The sequence below is a fragment of the Hyperolius riggenbachi genome, chromosome 4 (assembly GCF_040937935.1).
Source record: "Hyperolius riggenbachi isolate aHypRig1 chromosome 4, aHypRig1.pri, whole genome shotgun sequence".
NCBI classification, from domain to species: Eukaryota; Metazoa; Chordata; class Amphibia; order Anura; family Hyperoliidae; genus Hyperolius; species Hyperolius riggenbachi.
In genome coordinates this window covers 475,033,235-475,054,527 of record NC_090649.1, presented here as the reverse complement: position 1 = coordinate 475,054,527, position 21,293 = coordinate 475,033,235, and the positions used below count along the sequence as shown (strand labels likewise).

Here is a 21,293-nt window from a genome sequence, read left to right as displayed (position 1 = left end):
GAAGCAGAAAAAGCAGGGCCAACTAGCACATTTACCTGCCTGAACCCCTGTTCAGGTAGGTAAATGTGCTAGATTGGCCCTGCTTTTATACATTTGACTCCACCCATGACTTTGATCACATTCTGATGCATGTCCACACCCATTTTGTCCAGAAGGGGGCACAAAAACTGTCTATCCCCGGGTGCTGAAAACACCAGCTACACTTCTGCTTTCCCCAGCCTGCTGCGTGACATCACACACGTGCCGCTCTGTGGTCCCTTCACCTCCTGTGCGTCTCCCCCCCTCCCCCGCCATTAGCAAGAAAACATTACATCTGTCAGCATCATCAGTTCCCAAGGGGCGTCATTCGTCACAGGTGTGTACACCCCTTTACAAGATTCCTCCGCCCACAAAGCAAGACTGATGGGTGCGGCAGGAGTGACGCGTTCTGGGTAACTTGCCTGTAACGGAACAGTCGCTTTTCTTGGGATTTGCCCAACCAACGTAGTTCAGTCTGTCCTCTTCGTTCTCCTTACAGCCTCTCTGCAGCCTCCAGATCCTCACATTATTGTCATCAGAGCAGGTGGCAATCTACACAACAGCGTGACAATGGTAAGGGGTGTGCAAACTAAACTCACAACAGAAAAAGGCAATATCAATATCCAAACAGTCATCAAGAGAAGACACTACAAAAAGTATACAGGGGTAAAATAATGAAGAAAAGAAAACATTTATATTGCGCTTTTCTCCTGGCTGACTCAAAGCGCCAGAGCTGCAGCCACTAGGGGCACACTATAGGCAGTATCAGGCAGTCTTGCCCAAGATCTCCTCACTAAATAGGTGTAAGCTTACTGAACAGTAAGAAGAGCTGAGATTCGAACCCAGCACTATATAGCCACATCAAACATGCTTGCCATTGCAGTGCAGCTTGCCTCCTCTACACTCTAGATTTAGCTGGTGGGCGGGGCAATCAGGTGTGACCATGTGACACTCAAAGAAGGACGACGATAGATGCCCAACTAATGAACAGAATATAAGTGTAACCCTTTACAATCCATTTTCCCCAATCACCCACATCCCCCCCCCCCCCCCGCTTTGTGGTGGGGATGAGGGTGATCGGGGTGCTGCAGGGTGTCAGTGGGGTCTTTACCCCTTAACACTAGAAGTAAAAGGATCTGGCATCAGTAGCAGGGGTGGGGCCAGCTCACATGTTGTAGCTCCACCCCCCTAAATGCCTCCATTCCTCTATTATGTGGAGCAGCATAGTGCTAAGGTGGATCAAATTGTTGGACTTTGAGCTAACAGCAGTGCTCCTACAAGACCAAATGAGCCCACCTAATATTTACATTACGTGGTGGAGGGGGGGGGGGGCAGTGCAGATCAAAGTGTTGGACTTAGTCTAACATTTTGACTTTAAGTGACTGACACTGTGCTGGATTTTATCTGGTAACAGCACCACATAGCTGAAGCCATTTTCAAGTCGGACATATTCAACATAGTATTGGAAAGTGTTAGTGTGCCAAATGTACTTGCCACTGCAGTGCAGCTTTCTCACCCTACTCTCTAGATTTAGCTGGTGGGCAGGTCAGTTAGGTGTGACCATGTGACACTCAAAGCAGGACCAATGATCGATGTCCCACTAAGTTTCTCACCTTTTCTGCATAACAGAACCACATGGGGTCTTGCAGTTTGACAGGAAATATGTGGTGCGCAAATAAGATGTCAATCTGTGGAAACTAGCCAGGCAGGAGAGATTTTCAGCTAGTATGGGAAGGTGCACAGCTGCAGGCAAGCAGAAATAAAACAGGATTCTGAATGTAAAGACTTCAGTTTCAAAATTTACTATACAGGGTTACTTGGAGACTTTGGCTTCTTCAGTTCTGGGTTTAGTTGGGCTCCAGGAATATCCCCCCAGCTATGGGAATGGGGCAGCCAAGGCACGTGCCATGCCTGCTATTCCAAGATTCACCTCTGATCATAATGCCTAGACATGCAGAGTCACCTACCTTAGTGAAGTCTGAGGGACACCAAGTGACAGAGGTGACTTCCTGACTGTGTCCCTGGAGAATCACAGGTGGAGCTTGTGGATTAGACACCTGAAAAAACCAAACATACATTTCAGTAATCACCCACCAGCTCCCACACAGAGTAATAACCTCTTTACTATTCCCTGCTGTCAGGAGCATTTGTCATAGCTCCACGGAGCTGCCAAAGACCAATCAGAGTCCTCAGCAACAGGGAGAATTCTCATTGGTTCATGATGGACCAAATTACAACTTGTCACAGATGAGGGGGAATTAGACAGGCTAGCTCAACTCTCTAAATACATACAGGGTGCATTTCTCTGTTTTCCATCTGTCCTGTGCAACAGTCCAGGTCCACTTTAATTATCCCACAAAGTCTAAACCCATTTTAAAGCACATAAAAAGCTATTTTGTGTGCGTTTCTTATTTCTACTGCAGTTAGGTTTTACAAGGACAACCATAAGCAGTTTTCAGCAAGTGAACAGCCCCAATATTGTAAATTACTTTGTGATGTTCAGGTGTTTTTCTGCTTGCAGCTCTGTTGTGTAATTTCCAGATTCAGCTGACTGATTTGCATCGAGGAAGAGAATAATAGTGTAAATAGCTGAACTGAGCCATTAGCAAGCCGTTAAAGCATGGCCTAGAGAAACAACGAGTAAGCCATTTACCCATAGGTGGCGGCTCAGTGACAGCCTAGCTTGCTGCAGGAAGACTGACACCAACAGGAAGATCCCGACCCTGATAACTGCGCCCAGCTGCAATATCAAAGCAGCTCAGATACCTCGCAGCTAACCGCAAGTGCTAACAGGAAACCTCCCTGCACCATACAGACAGATCTCTACACCATCTCACACACATTGTTCAACATACAATTCAGTATGCAGGTAGGCCTGAGGCCTTCTCAGAGTGACTGGCTCAGTGGAGCTGCATTATACATGAGGTAACTCAACTACTAGTATATCAGATCCGCCCTGTAAATCTCCACATTGTTATGTTAAAAGGTCATGTCTGAACACAGAAACAGGCCAACAATATACCCAAGCAGATCGGGGTGACCCAGAACCACTAGGGAAGTATAGGAGACTAAAGCCTCATTCTACACGTGTAGATGAGGCGGCAATGTGTTTTGTTGCAGGAACATTAACATACGTTTTTACGCGTTAGTGGTTCAACACGTAAAAATTTACACATTGAACCACTAATGCGTAAAATTTATGTGTTAATGTTCCTGCACCAGCGGGAATGCGTAAAAATGTACGCAATGCGGCCCGCCGACCCCAAAGCCGGCAAAAACTAAACTGGCTGACGGAGGGGGACGAGAGCACCAGTGAGTGCCTGATAACTCCTTTAAAGCGGATCCGAAATGAAAAACTATAACATGTAACCTATCTATCTACCTATCTACCTATCTTACGTAAGTTTAGCTTCAACAGTTTATAATTATTTATTCCTGTGATACAATGATGGCAGCCATGTTCTGTTTGTCACATTACACCAGGGCTGTGGAGTCGGTCGAAAAATCCACCGACTCAGACTCCTCAGTTTAGGATTCCACCGACTCCGACTCCTCTAATTTGCATATTACAATTTTGTTGATTAAAAGTATGTAACATGAAATTCGTCTCTTAACTGCCAACGCTTAGGAATTTTACAAGACAGCTGAAGTGAGAAGGATATGGAGACTACTATATTTATTCCCTTTAGACTAAAACTAGTCCTTGGTACGAGTACTTGTAAAAGATACAAACCGGAACAAAGAACATCTATCAGGCCCTAGGCAATGTAAGTGTGGGTACATGTAAGAATGATGTGCAGGCACTCTGCAGGGGAATGAGGAGATTGTAAACAGACAACACCTCTGTGTTCAATGTGCACAGCATTCTCAGTGGATTCCCTGCAGCTCTGTGGGGAGTGCATATGTAGAGTATAGTACTACTGTGTAACAAAGTAAACCTGAGACAGATGAAATTAAAGTTTTATACATACCTGGGGCTTCCTCCAGCCGCCTCCAGGATAATCAGTCCCTCGTTGTCCTCCTCCACCACCTGCATCTTCTGCTATGAGTCCAGGTACTTGAGCCAGTCAGGCGTAGTGCGCATGCACACACTCCGCCGCCAGGAGCATACTAAACCTGTGCAGCACTATTGCGCAGGTGCAGAATGTTCTTGGCTGTGGGAGCGGCATGCGGCCGGAAAGCGCTGACTGGCTGAATTACCAGGACTCCTAGCAGAAGATCCGGGTGGTGGAGGACAGCGAGGGACTGATTAGCCTGAAGGGGGCTGGAGGAAGCCCCAGGTATGTATAAAACTTTACTTTTCATCCGTCTCAGTTACCCTTTAATTTGTAGTCACCAAACCAAATTTTAACAACCTATCAAATTATTTGATTTCATCAGCAAAGGGAGTGCATACATTTGCATAAATCAGCATCAATGCAGAATAATTTCCATCTCGTTGACCATCTCTATTAGTGACACAGCTACACATCAGGCTTTATTCTTACAGCATAGATGTTATTTAGTATATATAAGAGATTCCTGTGTACACATCATATATACAGTCACAATCAAATATGTATATCTGACCTTAAAAATACGGGGACTGCTTTATTGAAGCAGCACAAGTAACTAATTTTGATTGGTTTATTTCATTTTTGAGGACTAAGCACAGCTATTACTGTATATATACATTATTTTTAATGACTATTATCTGAGAAAGAACATTTTATCATATTTTCTATTTTAATTACAGTTACAAATTCATTAGGAGTCGGAGTCGGTGCATTTTTTCCCGACTCCAGGCACCCAAAATTGCCCGACTCCACGACTCCGACTCCACGACTCCGACTCCACAGCCCTGCATTACACACAGGCAAGCTGCTCTGCACCTCCAGCCCTCAGCCTGTGAAAACTTCACTCACCTCTCCTCCTCTGAAATTTTTGGCTAGTAACCTCCTCCTCCTCCTGCCCAGAATGAGCTCCCATAAGCCCTTTCAACACGAGTCTGAAAGTGCCAAGGCACTGTATAAGTTGTGGGTGAGGCTTGTTTAGTTTATAGGGAATTACAGTATTACAACAAAACAAAGTATTTGGCTTGAGGAATGCCCTATAAACTATATGAAAGGAACACAATTATGCAATGAGTAAAAGTTTATCTCGGATCCATTTTAAAACAGAAGGGATTTGTGATCATATTGCATATTCAGTAGTTCTGCATTGTGGGTAACCACCGTTGCTCACTTAAAGGACATCCGAGGTGAAAATAAACTGGGACAAAGACCTATCCTCCGCCTAAAAATGACTTAGATATCTGACAGTTTTATTTTACATTTAAAGGGAACCTAAAAACGGAGAAGCAGATGGATTTTTCCTTGTAAAATAATACCAGTTGCCTGACTCTCCTGCTGATCCTGTGTCTAGAATACACACAGCTCATCAACAGACATGCAGATCAGGTGCTCTGACTGAAGTCAGACTGGATTAGCTGCATGCTTGTTTCAGGTGTGATTCAGCCACTACTGCAGCCAAAGGGATCAGCAGGGCTGCTAGGCAACTGGTATTGTTTCAAAGGAAACATCCATATCCCTCTCAGTTAAGGTTCCCTTTAAATCTAGTTAAGTTTTTACGGTTTCATTTTCTGTGCTCAATGACACCTGCATTGAAGTATGCCAGTGCTCAAATCTATGAATTATAGACCCTTTATCTTTTTCCCGCCCTCAAAAGTTTATGGCTGTAATTACTTATCAGTGAGGGTTATGCTATTAGTCTGACCCAGTCCCGACCCGGGCAGAAAATGTCACTTGCATACCTGATTTTTAACTTTTTCAGGCTAAGAAAAATAAATAAATAAAGAGAACACAGCTCAGTTATTCGTGTGCTAGGCACTGTACAAATACATACACATGTCTATCATGTCACCTCAGTTGTCCTTTAAAGCTGAATTATCATAAACTCCCCAACAGGCCAGTATCGCATGTCACATGGCCAGACTAAAATCAGATATCAGAAATTGTTTTCATTATACACAAATACTGATCCTCAGATCGACGTAGGACTGTTCACGCTGCATGCACTCCGGATTAACCAAGGAGGCGACACTCTGGCTGACACTCGGATGTGTGGCTCTCCTGTTATGGTGTAACCATGCCAGACTGCATTATGGGAAGGGACTGCTCTCTAGCAACTGTCTCATGTAACATCAATAGAGCCTCTCCCGGAGTCTCAGGTGTCTCAGGTCCCGCATCGATCCTCAGACTCAGCTGAAGAATTAAGCCCTTGTTTGACAAGACAAACAGATCGGTTGCTACACGTGCGTGCCGGATGGAGTTACAGTGTCAGATCAATGTACATTGTGTGGAGAGGAGATAACCTGCACACGGCGGCCTTCCAACTGCTGACAGGTCCCCACATCTCAAGAAGCAGGCTGAAGCGCTGGGATCAGTGCGACAATGTACATAAACAGATTAATCCGTGTGCAAACCTTTACTTAAAGAGAATCTGTACTGTTAAAACCGCACAAAAGTAAACATACCAGTGCGTTAGGGGACATCTATTACCCTCTGACACAATTTCGCCGCTCCCCACCGCATTAAAAGTGGTTAAAAACAGTTTTAAAAAGTTTGTTTATAAACAAACAAAATGGCCACCAAAACAGGAAGTAGGTTGATGTACAGTATGTCCACACATAGAAAATACATTCATACACAAGCAGGCTGTATACACCCTTCCTTTTGAATCTCAAGAGATCATTAGTGTGTTTCTTTCCCTCTGCAGCTCTTCTCCACTGAAGTGTCAGGCTGTTTCTTCCTGCAGAGTGCAGACAGCTCTGCCTGTATAATTCCTCAGTATGTGAAAGCCCAGCCAGCTCAGAGGAGGATTTATCCAGCTTGTAAAAGATAATAGAGCAGAGAGAAGCTACACTAATCTAAATAACACACAGGCAGTGTGCAGAGAGGGGCCTGGAGGGGGGAGATGCATCACAGAACCACAACACTGAAGAACTTGGCAGCCTTCCAGACACAGGCTGACAAGTCTGACAAGAGAGAGAGAAGTTGATTTATTACAGAGATGGTGATAGAACGTGCTGCAGTAAGCCAGGACATATTAGAATAGCTTTTGGAACTTGTAGGATGATAAAAAACAGGATGCAATTTTTGTTACAGAGTCTCTTTAAGCCAAATAATAAAAAAAAAAAAAAAAAAAAAAAAAAAAAAAAAAAGAGTTTTACTTACCTGGGGCTTCTACCAGCCCCCTGAAGCTGTCCGGTGCCCACGTAGACTTGCTCCGATGCTCCTGGCCCCGCCGGCAGCCACTTCTGGTGTCAGCGACAGGAGCCCACAGGCCCACATTACCATACCCACAGGCCTGGAACGCGAGCGATTTTTCACGTTCCTGGCCATAATAGCGCCCTCTATGCTGTTATAGCATATATCATATAACAGCATAGAGGGCGCTATTGTGGCCAGGAACGCGAAGAATCACTCGTGTTCCCGGCCTGTCGGCTCCTGTCGCCGAAACCGGAAGTGGCTGCCGGCGGGGCCAGGAGCGTCGAGCGAGGCTACGTGGGCACCGGACAGCTTTAGGGGGCTGGTAGAAGCCCCAGGTGAGTAAAACTCATTTTTTTAATTTGGCTTAAGTGTCCCTTTAAGGAGCAAGAAACCGCAGGTAGGCAAGGGGTTAACAATATGTCTGCTTCCATGAAAGCAGGAAGTAGACACTGCAGATCGGGGCCTACTGCACATGTACGGCCCGGCTATGTGCGCCCCCAATCGCCGGGAGCATTCTGCGTTTAAGGCTCCCAGCCACGGAAGAGCGTCAGGAAGCGCGCACGGGACTGCACTGACTTCAGTGACTAATTGGGACGCCAGCAATAGCTGGTACATGAATTATGCATTTCTCCGAGCTGCAACAACACGGAGGGGGAATAGCATTAACACCACCCAAGAGTTTGCCTGCCGCAGGGGGGAGCAGTCTTTTGGCTTCACCCTGCGACAAAATGTAGCTGCAGCCATTTTAAATGTGCGCTTTAGAATTGTCTGTATGCAGTACAGGCAACATACAGACAGCCATGGGCTCTCATATTCACTTTCTCTCTCCTCCCCTCCTACATTACCATACGAGACCAGCAATGCCTAAACTGCACTCCAGCAATTTCAGGACATGTCACCAATTCAATGATACCCATTACAGCAGAACATTACACTGACCTGCCAGATGTAGGCGCTGTGGTCACTAGAGCCGCTCAGAAGGAACTGGCCATCTGGACTCAGGCTGGACTTTATGTAGAAAGAGGAGTTCTGGTGGCCACTGAAGACAGACACTGCAAAGGGTGGAAAACGTAGGGTTAGTATTTCTGCTGCCTCGCTGCCTCACCCCCCCCCCCCCCCCCAGAGGAACAAGTGCACAACACATGGGTGTGGTCTGTGCGGCAAGTGTAAATCAGACCATATAATACAGATTGTACTATCTTACCACTTTCATGCATTATTAGAGCTTAAAAAGGGAAGGTCTGAGCACTTTAAAAATAAAAAAAATCCACTTACCTGGGGGGGCTTCCTCCAGCCCCCTGCATGTCCTGTGCCCTCGCCGAAGCTCCGGTGGCTCCCAGTACCCTCCGATGAAGAGGTCAGCTTCACCTGCGCTCCCGCTTGCGGCTCACCGAGTCGCACTGACGTCATCCGGACTGTACAGCACAGAACTACTGCGCCTGGGCAGTACAGTCTGGATGATGTCACTGCGACAGAGCCGCAGTGGACATCCTGCACCGGAGGGGATCCCAGGCCATCGGTGGTGAGCGGAGCTGCGGCGAGGGCACAGGACGGCTGGCAGGGGCTGGAGGAAGCCTCAGGTAAGTGGATTTTTTTTTTTCCATAGAACTCGGATGTGTCCTTTAAAGAGAGAGCGTAACTAAGAACTGAACCTAATCCTAATTTTCCTTTTCTCAAACGGATCATCTGGGGGCTCTGTATGGCGTGTACAATATACTTGAAGAGAAACATCTGCACTCCGAGATATAAAGGCGTGCAAGTACAGGAAAAACAAGTCATGTGCAAATTGAGGAAAGCAACCTGTACATATACACTGCACAACCATGGAAAATGTACAAAAATCTTTATTGAACCACAGAAGAAACTCTTCAAATCACTTAAAAACCCATCAAGGGAAACTTAGAGACACTGAAGCGAAAAAAAATGATGATATTATGATTTGTATGTGTAGCACAGCTAAGAAATAAAACATTAAGATCAGATACATCAGTGTAATTGTTTCCAGTACAGGAAGAGTTGAGAAACTCCAGTTATCTCTATGCAAACAAGCCATTAAGCTCTCCGACTAAGTTAGTGTGGAGAGGGCTGTTATCTGACTTATTATCTCAACTGTTCCTGGACTATTTACTTTTCCTCTGCCAGAGGAGAGGTCATTAGTTCACAGACTGCTCTGAAAGAATCATTTTGAATGATGCAATGTTAGAAAAAACACTATATACCTGAAAATAAAAGTATGAGAATATTTTCTTTGCTGCTAATCTTCTAGAAATTATTCATAGTACACAACCAATTCACTATATCATTTTTTTTTCGCTTCAGTGTCTCTTTAATGAGACACCTGATAATGTCAAACAATAACACGCCTCACCTCACATAAATAAGTGACCTGCGCTGCTGTACTACATAATCTGGAGCTCCGTGTAGGAGCCACAAATATAGGATGAAGACCCGGGTCTGGGATAAAAGTGACTAGTGCTGGGTAGTAAATGAGTGCTATTGCACATAGAGAAGGGAGTGTGGAGCCAAGTAAAGTACTGAGATGCCAAAGTATATGCTCATAGTGAGATCAATGAATAACATAGTACATGGATCTAAATTAAATGTGACAGGCATGACAGAAAGGAACTAAAATGGCAACAATACTACATCGGACCAGCGTTGTGAGGTAGAGCAGCGATACAGTCAGGTGGAGGGAGGCGTGGGAACGCGCCACACGTGACTACTTTGTCAGGAGAACAAGTGTACACACACACACTTTTTTCGTGGTATTGTTTGGCTAACCTTAGTGCTCTAAAAAATTCCTAAGTTAAAGGACAACTGAAGCAAGAGGTATGTGGAGGCGGTCATGTTTATTTCCTTTTAATCAATACCAGTTACCTGGCGGCCCTGCTGGTCTATTTCTCTGCACTAGTATCTGATTAAAACCAGAAACAAGCATGCAGCTAGTTTTGTCAGATCAGACTTATAAGTCTGAACCACTGAAACACCTGATCTGCTGCATGCTTGTTCAGGGGCTATAGCTAATAGTATTAGAGGCAGAGGATCAGCAGGGCTGCCAGGCAACTGGTATTGTCTAAAAGGAAATAAACAGGACAGCCTCCATACACCTCTCTCTTCAGTTCCCCTTTAAGGCCAATATATTTTCTACATACATTTTTTTTAAATATTGACTAGAGAGACAACAGAATTTCATTACCCAAAACAATCTACCCCCTCAACCGCGGACTTCAGCCACTCCTGTAATAATCCCTGCAAGCTTAAGAGTCCTCACCTGTCCACTACTGTAATTGCCATGACAATGCAGCTAACAAGACTCCTCCCTCCTGCAATGCATGCCTAGGATTGCTCCTTCCTCCCTAGGCTTGCTCCTCCCTCAGAAAGCTGCAGCTGCTGTGCAGGTGCTCACAGGGGACATAATCCGGTACTCCTATCAGCTGAGTAACATTTCAGGCCTTATTTAACAAAGCACATAACGGATCATGTGGCGCGGTCGCCTGCTCAGGGTGCAGCCATAAATCTGATGCTCAATGTCAGATGCGCCTCGCAGATCGCGGCGAATGTTTGAGTAAATGGGTTCCGCCGTTATGGTAACTGGAGCATTAGACTTCTTGTGTTTACGCCAACTTAAAAAGCCGCTGAAGGACGGCTGTGAAATTAGTTGTGAGGGAGCAGGCTGGCTAAAAATAAGCCGGTAACCAGGGCACCCTCTCCGGAGAAAAGGAATTCCTGTGATGTCATAAATCTTCCACTGCGTTCACCACTCTACTGCACAGAGCTGCGAATCCCTCTCAAACCCCAATCACCACTCTGACCTCAAATCTACAGAGAAAGAGGACATACACCGACTGCTAACTTCTCACATGTCTATCAGAGGGGGAAAGGTCGCCACCTGCTGGCAAGTGCTGAGAATCACAAAGCAATTCTTTTATATGCAGAGAATACATTCTCAGAAGCACTTTGCAAATCACATCAATCAATAAATGGCATTAAAGGAAACCTAAACCCAAAAAGATTCACTTACCTGGGGCATCTACCAGCCCCCTGCAGCCGCCCTGTGCCATCTCCGCACAACCCTCCGGTCCCCCCGCCGCGGCTAAGTTTTGTTTTTATTTGATTGGCTAGTGGATGGCCAGTGCACATCCTTGCCAATGTCGCCAGGAATGTACTGCGGAGGAGCAGTAGGAGAAAATCTCATGGCGACATCTTTACTGCTAGCAGGTGAGGTCTGTGAAAGGAGATGCTGCTTTTTTGGCAGTTGGAAACAGCTGTTATTTCCCACAATGCAACAAGGCTCCCACAGTGTGATGTTGGTACCTAGGCGCTGACATCACACAGTGGGAGGGGTTTCACCACAATATCAGACATACAGAGCCCTCTGATGATCAGTTTGAGAAAAGGTAAAGATTTCTCGTGAGAAAGGGGGTATCAGCTACTGATTGGAATGAAGTTCAATTATTATTATTATTTAGTATTTATATAGCGCCGACATCTTCCGCAGCGCTATACAGAGTATATAGGCTAGTCACTAGTCCCTCAGAGGAGCTCACAATCTAGTCCCTACTATAGTCATATGTCTATGTACAGGGAGTGCAGAATTATTAGGCAAGTTGTATTTTTGAGGAATAATTTTATTATTGAACAACCATGTTCTCAATGAACTCAAAAAAGAATTAATATCAAAGCTGAATATTTTTGAAAGTAGTTTTTATTTTGTTTTTAGTTTTAGCTATTTTAGGGGGATATCTGTGTGTGCAGGTGACTATTACTGTGCATAATTATTAGGCAACTTAACAAAAAACAAATATATACCCATTTCAATTATTTATTTTTACCAGTGAAACCAATATAACATCTAAACATTCACAAATATACATTTCTGACATTCAAAAACAAAACAAAAACAAATCAGTGACCAATATAGCCACCTTTCTTTGCAAGGACACTCAAAAGCCTGCCATCCATGGATTCTGTCAGTGTTTTGATCTGTTCCCCAACATAACGTGCAGCAGCAAACACAGCCTCCCAGACACTGTTCAGAGAGGTGTACTGTTTTCCCTCCTTGTAAATCTCACATTTTATGATGGACCACAGGTTCTCAATGGTGTTCAGATCAGGTGAACAAGGAGGCCATGTCATTAGTTTTTCTTCTTTTATACCCTTTTTTGACAGCCACGTTGTGGAGTACTTGGACGCGTGTGATGGAGCATTGTCCTGCATGAAAGCCCAAAATTACTTACGGTAATTTCTTTTCCAGAAGTCGGAAGGACAGCAACCCTGAGATATGTCTCCTTCCACATTCACTGGACAGGAACTAGATTAAACAATTTGCAAAATTAGATAGGCAGGGCATACATACACATACATATATATATATATATATATATATATATATATATATATATATATATATATATATATATAGTCATTTCCTTACCCCCTCAGTTAATAAAAAAGACTCCGCACATAATGATGCTTCCAATAACTTTTAATAGAAATAGCGGTGGGAAGTAAGGGTGCTGTCCTTCCGACTTCTGGAAAAGAAATTACCGTAAGTAATTTTGGGCTTTCCCAGAACGTCTCAGGACAGCAACCCTGAGATGATAAACAAGAATAATATTTAGGGAGGGATTACAGCCTGCAACACTTTCCTGCCGAACGTTAAGTTGGCACTAGACAATACATCTAGCCTATAATGTCTCACAAAGGTGTTCTGACTTGACCAGGTGGCTGCCTTGCAAATTTGCTCAACTGATGCTCCTGCCCTCTCTGCCCAGGAAGTTGATACTGCTCTGGTAGAATGAGCTCTGACAGTCGAAGGCAGCTGTTTGCCTTGTTGAGCATAAGACAGAGATATAGCCTGTTTGATCCATCTGGCTATGGTTGATTTTGAGGCCTGTTTACCCCTGAATTTTCCGGCGAATAACACTAGTAATGCATTGGAAATCCTCCAGGACTTAGTACGATGAAGATACTCCAGAAGACATCTCTTGACATCTAGGCAATGTAACTTCTGTTCTTTCTGATTGGAAGGGTTATTACAAAAGGAAGGCAGGAAAATTTCTTGAGACCTGTGGAATTTCGAAACCACCTTGGGTAGGAAAGAGGTATCTAGACGAAGTGTAATTCTGTCGTCGCTTATAACACAATATGGTTCCAGAATTGACAGTGCCTGTAATTCCCCCACTCTTCTGGCTGATGTTATTGCTAGAAGAAAGGCCGTCTTGAAAGTTAAAAGTTTATCAGAACTATCCGCCAGTGGTTCAAAGGGTGGCTCACATAACCCTTGCAGAACAGTGTTCAGATCCCAAGACGGTACTCTGTTATGAATCGTTGGTCTAATTCTCTTAAGTGCCTTGAAGAATCTGATGACATCTTCTTCTTCTGCCAACTTTCTGTCAAGAAAGACTGTCAATGCTGAAACTTGTACTTTCAATGTACTACTACTTAGACCTTTTTGGAAACCCTGTTGAAGAAATTCTAAAACTGAATTGGAATGACCAGTGTCTCTAGAATTCACCTCACACCAATTGCTGTATACCCTCCAGGCTTTAGAGTATATTTGGCGCGTCACCTTCTTCCTACTTTGTAACAGTGTTTCCGATAATTTATTCGAAAAACCCTTACTTTTCAGTATTTGCCATTCAGGCTCCATGCTGAAAGATGAAGAAGGCTCAGATTGGGATGCACCGCCGGTCCCTGAGTTAACAGGTCCTCTTGATCTGGAAGGATCAGATGATCCGAAGCTAATCCTTGTAGCAGAGCAAACCATGGTCTTTTTGGCCAATACGGGACAATCAAGATTGCTTCCGCCTGGTCTCGATAGATTTTGTTCAGTACTCTGGAAATGAAATGTAGAGGCGGAAAAATGTACATTCTGTGATGGCTCCAGCTGATCGAGAAGGCATCTACTATCCACGGCTCGTCTTGGGGACAAAGGGAGCAAAACCTCCGGCATTTCGCATTGTTCCTTCTGGCGAATAAGTCCACCTGAGGAATCTTCCAGTATTCTGTTAACTGGCGAAACACCTGGTCGTTGAGACTCCACTCGTCTTGGGACAGATTGAATCTGCTCAGGTAATCTGCGAGGCAATTTAGTGTTCCCTTTAGGTGAACTGCTCTTATGGATTTGAGATTGCGTTCTGCCCAATGCAGAATCCTTGACGCCTGCTGTTGCAGCGACCTGCTTCTTGTACCTCCCTGGTGATTTATGTACGCCACCACTGTACTGTTGTCTGTACGTATCGTCACATGGTTTTCTGATATATGTACTTTGAATGCCAGTATGGCCTCCCAAACTGCTTGCAGCTCTCTGCTGTTTGAAGACCTGCTGCTGATATGGCTTGACCATTTTCCCTGAGCTGTCAGAGAGTTCAGGTGCGCTCCCCATCCCCAAGAGCTCGCGTCTGTCGTTATGATGCACTGGGTTGGAAACTCCCAAAGATTCCCTGTTATCAGATGTTGTGGCTCCATCCACCACAGTAGTGACTGCTTGACACTCCAAGGAATTATAACTCTCTTGTCCAGAGAGGAGAGACGCTTGTCCCATTTCGACAGGATCCAACTCTGAAGACTTCTGGAGTGTAATTGACCCCACTGTACTGCAGGGAAAGATGAGGTTATTGTGCCCAACAAGGCCATCGCTTTCCTCAGGGATATGGTTTTCAGATTCTGAAAGGAGAAAACAGATTTTAACAACAGAGAAAAATTTTTTATCAGGTAGAAACAGTCTCTTATTAGTGGTACATATTTCAAACCCCAAAAATTCCATCTTTTGGAGAGGCTGAAAAGATGATTTTTCCCAATTAATTAACCACCCCAGTGACTGAAGGAAGTCTATCGTGGACTGAGTCTGGGACCCCACCGATTCAACAGAAGGTCCCCATATAAGTAAATCATCTAGGTAAGATATCACTTGAACAGACTGAAGTCTAAGTTCTGCTAAGAGTTCTGCCATGATTTTTGTGAATAGCCATGGAGCCGATGATAACCCAAAGGGAAGGGCGACAAACTGAAAGTGTCTTACCTCTCCTTGTAACACCACTGCAAATCTCAGGAACTGCTGTGAGTGCAGATGAATCGGCACATGCAGATACGCATCTTTCAGATCCAATGATGTCAGATAGCAGCTCTCTTGTAGTAGATTTAATACTGAGCGGATGTTGTCCATCCGAAACTTTCTGTATCTTACTGCGGTGTTTAGCTTTTTTAGGTTTAAGATGAACCTGTAACTCCCTTGAGGTTTCCTTATTAGAAAGACTGGGGAATAAAACCCCAGTTTTTCCTGGCATCTTGGGACTCTCCGTATGACTCTTTTCTCCAATAGCAAGTTTATCTCTGACTGGAGGGTATGAGCCTGAACTGGAGCTCTTGGGGAAGGGGTCACCCAGAATTGAGATGGAGGTGGGGTTATGAACTCTATTCTGTATCCCTGGAGAATAATGTCCAGTAGCCACTTGCTTTTGAATTTTAACTGCCAATGTTCGAAAAAATGAGCTAGTCTGCCCCCCACTGGAACCCTGGCGTCATTGTTTTGTTGGTTGACCTGCCGAGGTATATGGAGCATTGGGTTTGGAACGCTGGGACTTGTTGGGAATCCATCTTCTTCTCTGGTTCCCTTTGTTTTCCTGTTCGCTCTTTCCTGAAACACGAAAGGACCGGTTAGGGCGGAAAATCTTTCTTTTGTATGGGAAATTCTTCTTTTTATCAGCAGACCTCTCAAGTGTTTCCTCTAATTTGGTTCCAAATAACAAGCCTCCTTCACATGGAATACTACACAATTTTGACTTAGAGGAAATATCTCCCTGCCATGTTTTCACCCAGATTCCTCTTCTGGCAGAATTAACCAGGGCTGTGGTTCTTGCTGTGAGCCTAACTGAATCATCAGCAGCATCTGATAGGTAATTTGTTGCATGCAAAATTTTGGGGAAAAAATTCAAAATTTCCTCCCTAGATACCCCTGAGGCTATCTGAGACTGGACCTCTACTAACCAAATTTTTAATGATCTTGCTACCGCTGTGGATGCAATAGAGGGTTTGAAATTTAAAGATGCTGCTTCCCATGCTCTTCGCAAAATATTGTCCATCTTTTTATCGATTGGGTCCTTTAAACAACCAAAATCTTCGAATTGAAGATCTGATTTTCTGGATACTTTAGAGAGAGATGGGTCTAGCTTGGGTGCAGAGCCCCAAAACTTCTGGTCTTCAGGACTATAAGGATATCTTTTGTTTAGTGATTTAGGCCAGAAAGCCCTCCTATCCGGGTTATCCCACTCACTCCTAATAATTCCCTTAAGGCTACTATGTACTGGAATGAAAGTCACTTGGGGTTCTGACAAAGTTTCATACATCTGGTCTAAAGGAGATAGGGTCTTTGGCTCTCTAGTAATACCCATGGCTTCAAGCATAGCTGCTAATAATTCCTTCATAAAGTCTGTGGAAAAAGCAAACTTTTGATTCTTTATAGTTTTATCAGCAGATTTTTCAGTCTCTGAGGGTATCTCTTCCAGAGATGAAATATCCAATTCCCCTTCTGACATTTCTGAATCTTCAGAATCTGCATCTCTCCTCTTCCTTTTTAAAGTGGGGCCCTCCAAAGGAACTGAACCTGAAGGCCCTGGGATCTCTGACTCTGCTGGAACCGCAGAGACTGCTACCGGCACTGAAGACATTTGTACATTCGATACTGCCGCTTCTGGGGCCCTGATAGTCTGTACAGCGGAAGAAATTTCAGATCTAATCCATCCTTTCAATTCCTTTAACATAGTGGGGGTTTCCTCATTAAAGGGAACCAGAGAGGAAGGGGGGTTGAAAAAAGAAAATGATTTTATACATACCTGGGGCTTCTTCCAGCTCCATAAGCCTGAATCGCTCCCACGCCGCCGTCCTCAGCTTCCTGGATCCGCCGGTACCGGGCCCGTCACTTCCGGCGGACGCGGCCAATTGTCCGCATCACAGGGGCTCCCTCCATACATGTACGCATGCGGCAGCGCAGTAAGCAGCCACATGCGTATCTGTATGGAGAGAGAGCACCCTGTAATGCGGAGAATTGGCCGTGTCCGCCGGCCGACTTGCCGACTCGCGGCAATGACGGGACCCGGTGGCGGCGGATCCAGGCAGCGGAGGACGGCGGCGTGGGAGCGATCCGTGCGTATGGGGCTGGAGGAAGCCCCAGGTATGTATATTGAATCCTCTCTGGTTCCCTTTAACCACCTTTTTAGTACAATCTTGGCATAATACTTTTGAGGTAGATGACATATAATTTCCACATATAGCACATCTTTTCCCTGATTTATGCGTTGTTCTAGAACCAGCATGTGATGCAGTCTTGTCCGCTTTATCAGGTTTATCAAGTTTATCAGGCTTGTCAGGCTTATCAGCTTTATCAGTTTTGTCTTGTCTTGATCCGGATTTGGATTCAGACTTAGAAACTGGTCTTTCCATTTTAGGCTGAAATAAAAACAAATACCAGCCATTAGCTCAGCCAAGCCTAATAACTCTCTTAAGGATATGTAAACAATCACCTCAAATGTTACATACCAGAGAGGGTACGGAACTTGTCTCCACAGAGCCCTGGGAGGAAGATCCATCGGCAGCCTCCATAGTCAAACTCATAGTGAGACTAGGACATCAGCTTAAATAGCTGTTTAACATAATTGCTTAAGCCCACCCATTGTGCATTACCGTAACCTAATGCTGATTCCTACCTCCTGTGGTAATCCCCTTAGCGTTCCTCCCGGCAATCTCCTGCAGCTGAGACTGGTGTGTCAGCCGACGCTGATTCCCATGCTGCAATGGCCGCTGGAACGCACGCCGGGCCAGGAACTTCCTGCTTCCGGATTTCCGACTTCCGGTCACCTGAGGCGCCTGTCACGTGACCCTAGGGCGGGCAGTTTCCGGATTCAGACACCGCTTGTCCTCCGAACATAGCACAAGGGGAGAGGCCAGTGCGCACAGCATGATCCCGCGCTGAGCAACTAGCCAGCGCCGACAAAGGGGAATCACACAAGCCGCGGCTCCTGTGGACTCACATGGGTGGCCAAGCCTTACCCCCTACATCTAGCATCCTGCTGGACAGGAAAACAACTGAGGGGGTAAGGAAATGACTATATATATATATATATATATATATATATATATATATATATATATATATATATATATATATATATATATATATATATATATATATATATATATATATATATATATATATATATATATATATAATGTGTGTGTATGCCCTGCCTATCTAATTATGCAAATTGTTTAATCTAGTTCCTGTCCAGTGAATGTGGAAGGAGACATATCTCAGGGTTGCTGTCCTGAGACGTTCTGGGAAAATCATGTTTTTCTTGAAGGATGCAGACTTCTTCCTGTACCACTGCTTGAAGGTGGTGTCTTCCAGAAACCGGCAGTAGGACTGGGAGTTGAGCTTGACTCCATCCTCAACCCGAAAAGGCCCCACAGCCCAAACCAGTACTCCACCTCCACCTTGCTGGCGTCTGAGTCGGACTGGAGCTCTCTGCCCTTTACCAATCCAGCCACGGGCCCATCCATCTGGCCCATCAAGACTCACTAATTTCATCAGTCCATAAAACCTTAGAAAAATCAGTCTTGAGATATTTCTTGGCCCAGTCTTGACATTTCAGCTTGCGTGTCTTGTTCAGTGGTGGTCGTCTTTCAGCCTTTCTTACCTTGGCCAGGTCTCTGAGTATTGCACACCTTGTGCTTTTGGGCACTCCAGTGATGTTGCAGCTCTGAAATATGGCCAAACCGGTGGCAAGTGGCATCTTGGCAGCTGCACGTTTGACTTCTCAGTTCATGGGCAGTTATTTTGCGCCTTGGTTTTTCCACACGCTTCTTGCGACCCTGTTGACTATTTTGAATGAAACGCTTGATTGTTCGATGATCACGCTTCAGAAGCTTTGCAATTTTAAGAGTGCTGCATCCCTCTGCAAGATATCTCACTATTTTTAACTTTTCTGAGCCTGTCAAGTCCTTCTTTTGACCCATTTTGCCAAAAAAAAAAGGAAGTTGCCTAATAAATATGCAAACCTGATATAGGGTGTTGATGTCATTAGGCCACACCCCTTCTCATTACAGAGATGCACATCACCTATTATGCTTAATTGGTAGTAGGCTTTCGAGCCTATACAGCTTGGAGTAAGACAACATGCATAAAGAAGAGGATGTGGTCAAAATACTCATTTGCCTAATAATCCTGCACTCCCTGTATCATGTAGTGTATGTGTTGTAGTCTGGGGGAAGCCAAGTAACTTATCTGTATGTTTTTGGGATGTGGGAGGAAACCGGAGTGCCCAGAGGAAACCCAGACAGACATGGGAGAACATACAAACTCCTTGCAGATGTTGACCTGGCTGGGATTCGAACCAGAGACGCAGGCTGCAAGGCGAGAGCGCTAACCACTACGCCACCGTGCTGCCCATCCTTGGTTACAGTTCCCCCTTAAAGTGGACCTGAACTCTTGTACAGGACAGATGGAAAACAGAGAAATGCACCCTGTGTATATTTAGAGAGTTTAGCCCATCTAATTCCCCCTCATCTGTCACTAATCATAACTGTAATTTGATCTCTCAGTTGTGTCAGCAGATTATTTGTAAACACAGGACGTTAATCCTATGTCTGCTTCCATGAAAGCAGGAAGTAGACACTGCAGATTTATATCAGCTGTAACAAAGAAATGTTTTTCTTTAAAGGTTATTATGATGATTATTTTTTAGAGCAGAGAGAAATTCTGAGTACTGGTCCGCTTTAAATTACAAGAACTGTCTGGTCCCAAATAGGTTAAAAAAGTAAAGGACATTTGACAGCATAAACAATCCTTTGTGTGGGTTTGGCTGTCAGGCTGCCTTAGGAATATCCATGCCAAGATACTGGCAGCAGCAGAACTTTTGGCCAATTGCTTTGCCTCTGGGCACTGTAGGAAATTTCTAGCATCTTCTTACTTACATAAAGCTTAATTGTAAGCACCTTCTGTACACAGGCAAATGTAGGTTTACCATAGTTTTTTTTTTTTTTAGTAAGGCCTGGCTTTCAAATTAACTTATCTGCCATGGCAGTCCGGTGACACGGGAGAGATCAAATTACCACTTGTGATTAGTCACAGGAGAGGGGGAATTAGATAGGCTAAACTCTCTAAATACATACAAGGTGCATTTCTCTGTGTTTTCCTGCTGTCCAGTGCAAGAGTTCAGGTCCACGTTAACACGCTGCTGTGCAGCACAATAGTGAGTACGTTAGACAATGCAGTCTATATACTTCTGATGTTCCAGCATATCACACACTATAAGCCAGTGATGGCTAACCTTGGCACTCCAGCTGTGACAAAACTACAAATCCCATCATGCCTCTGCCTCCCCAAGTTATGCTTAGAGCAGTCAGAGTATTGCAATGCCTCATGGGACTTGTAGTTCCACCACAGCTGGAGTACCAAGGTTAGCCATCACTGCTATAAGCATTTCAACACGTATAGTGTGAACGATGCCTAAAGGGGCTTACAGTACTTTACAAAAAAACAAAACAAAAGCAGCACACAAAAGCAAAGGAACAATAACTGCTTGAGAAATTAGAGGCAGTTATTGGTTAAGGGTAGAGATAGATAGATAGCTAGAGATTATAGAGATATATTCTTACCTGGGTCAGTCTTTAATCCGGTGACATTAAACATATAAATGTTGTCATCTGTGCAGCTGGCAAACAGGCTGCTGCCGGTGGCGTCCAGAGCCAGACTGGAATACCCTAAAAGAAAAACAATATAAGTGATGAACACCAGTAAAAGCCAAATGTAATGAAAAAAAGCAACTAAAGTCTGGTACACTTTCAATTATGAGTGGCCAATTACTGATCAATTTTACCACCTGCATGTAGTATGAGAGTCAAAAGATATTGAATATTTTGAGCAGATTTTATAGGTAAACCTTCATACTACATGGAGGTAGTAAAATCGGTCAGTGATTGGCCAATCACAACTCAGTGTGTACCAGTCTTTAGAGTTCTGATGTAATA

The 21,293-nt window shown here is 44.5% G+C and overlaps 1 protein-coding gene across 1 annotated transcript in view; it reads right to left on the bottom strand.

Moving 5' to 3' along the window:
- DTL (denticleless E3 ubiquitin protein ligase homolog) overlaps positions 1-21,293 on the bottom strand; it is a 69,967-nt gene that overhangs the window by 10,788 nt on the left and 37,886 nt on the right. Inside the window, exons 10-13 of the mRNA XM_068232936.1 lie at positions 20,922-21,026; positions 8,208-8,320; positions 1,986-2,075; positions 441-570 (exon numbers count right to left, since the gene is read on the bottom strand). Of these exons, the coding sequence (XP_068089037.1) occupies positions 441-570; positions 1,986-2,075; positions 8,208-8,320; positions 20,922-21,026 (438 nt within the window). The remainder of the gene's footprint in view (positions 1-440; positions 571-1,985; positions 2,076-8,207; positions 8,321-20,921; positions 21,027-21,293) is intronic.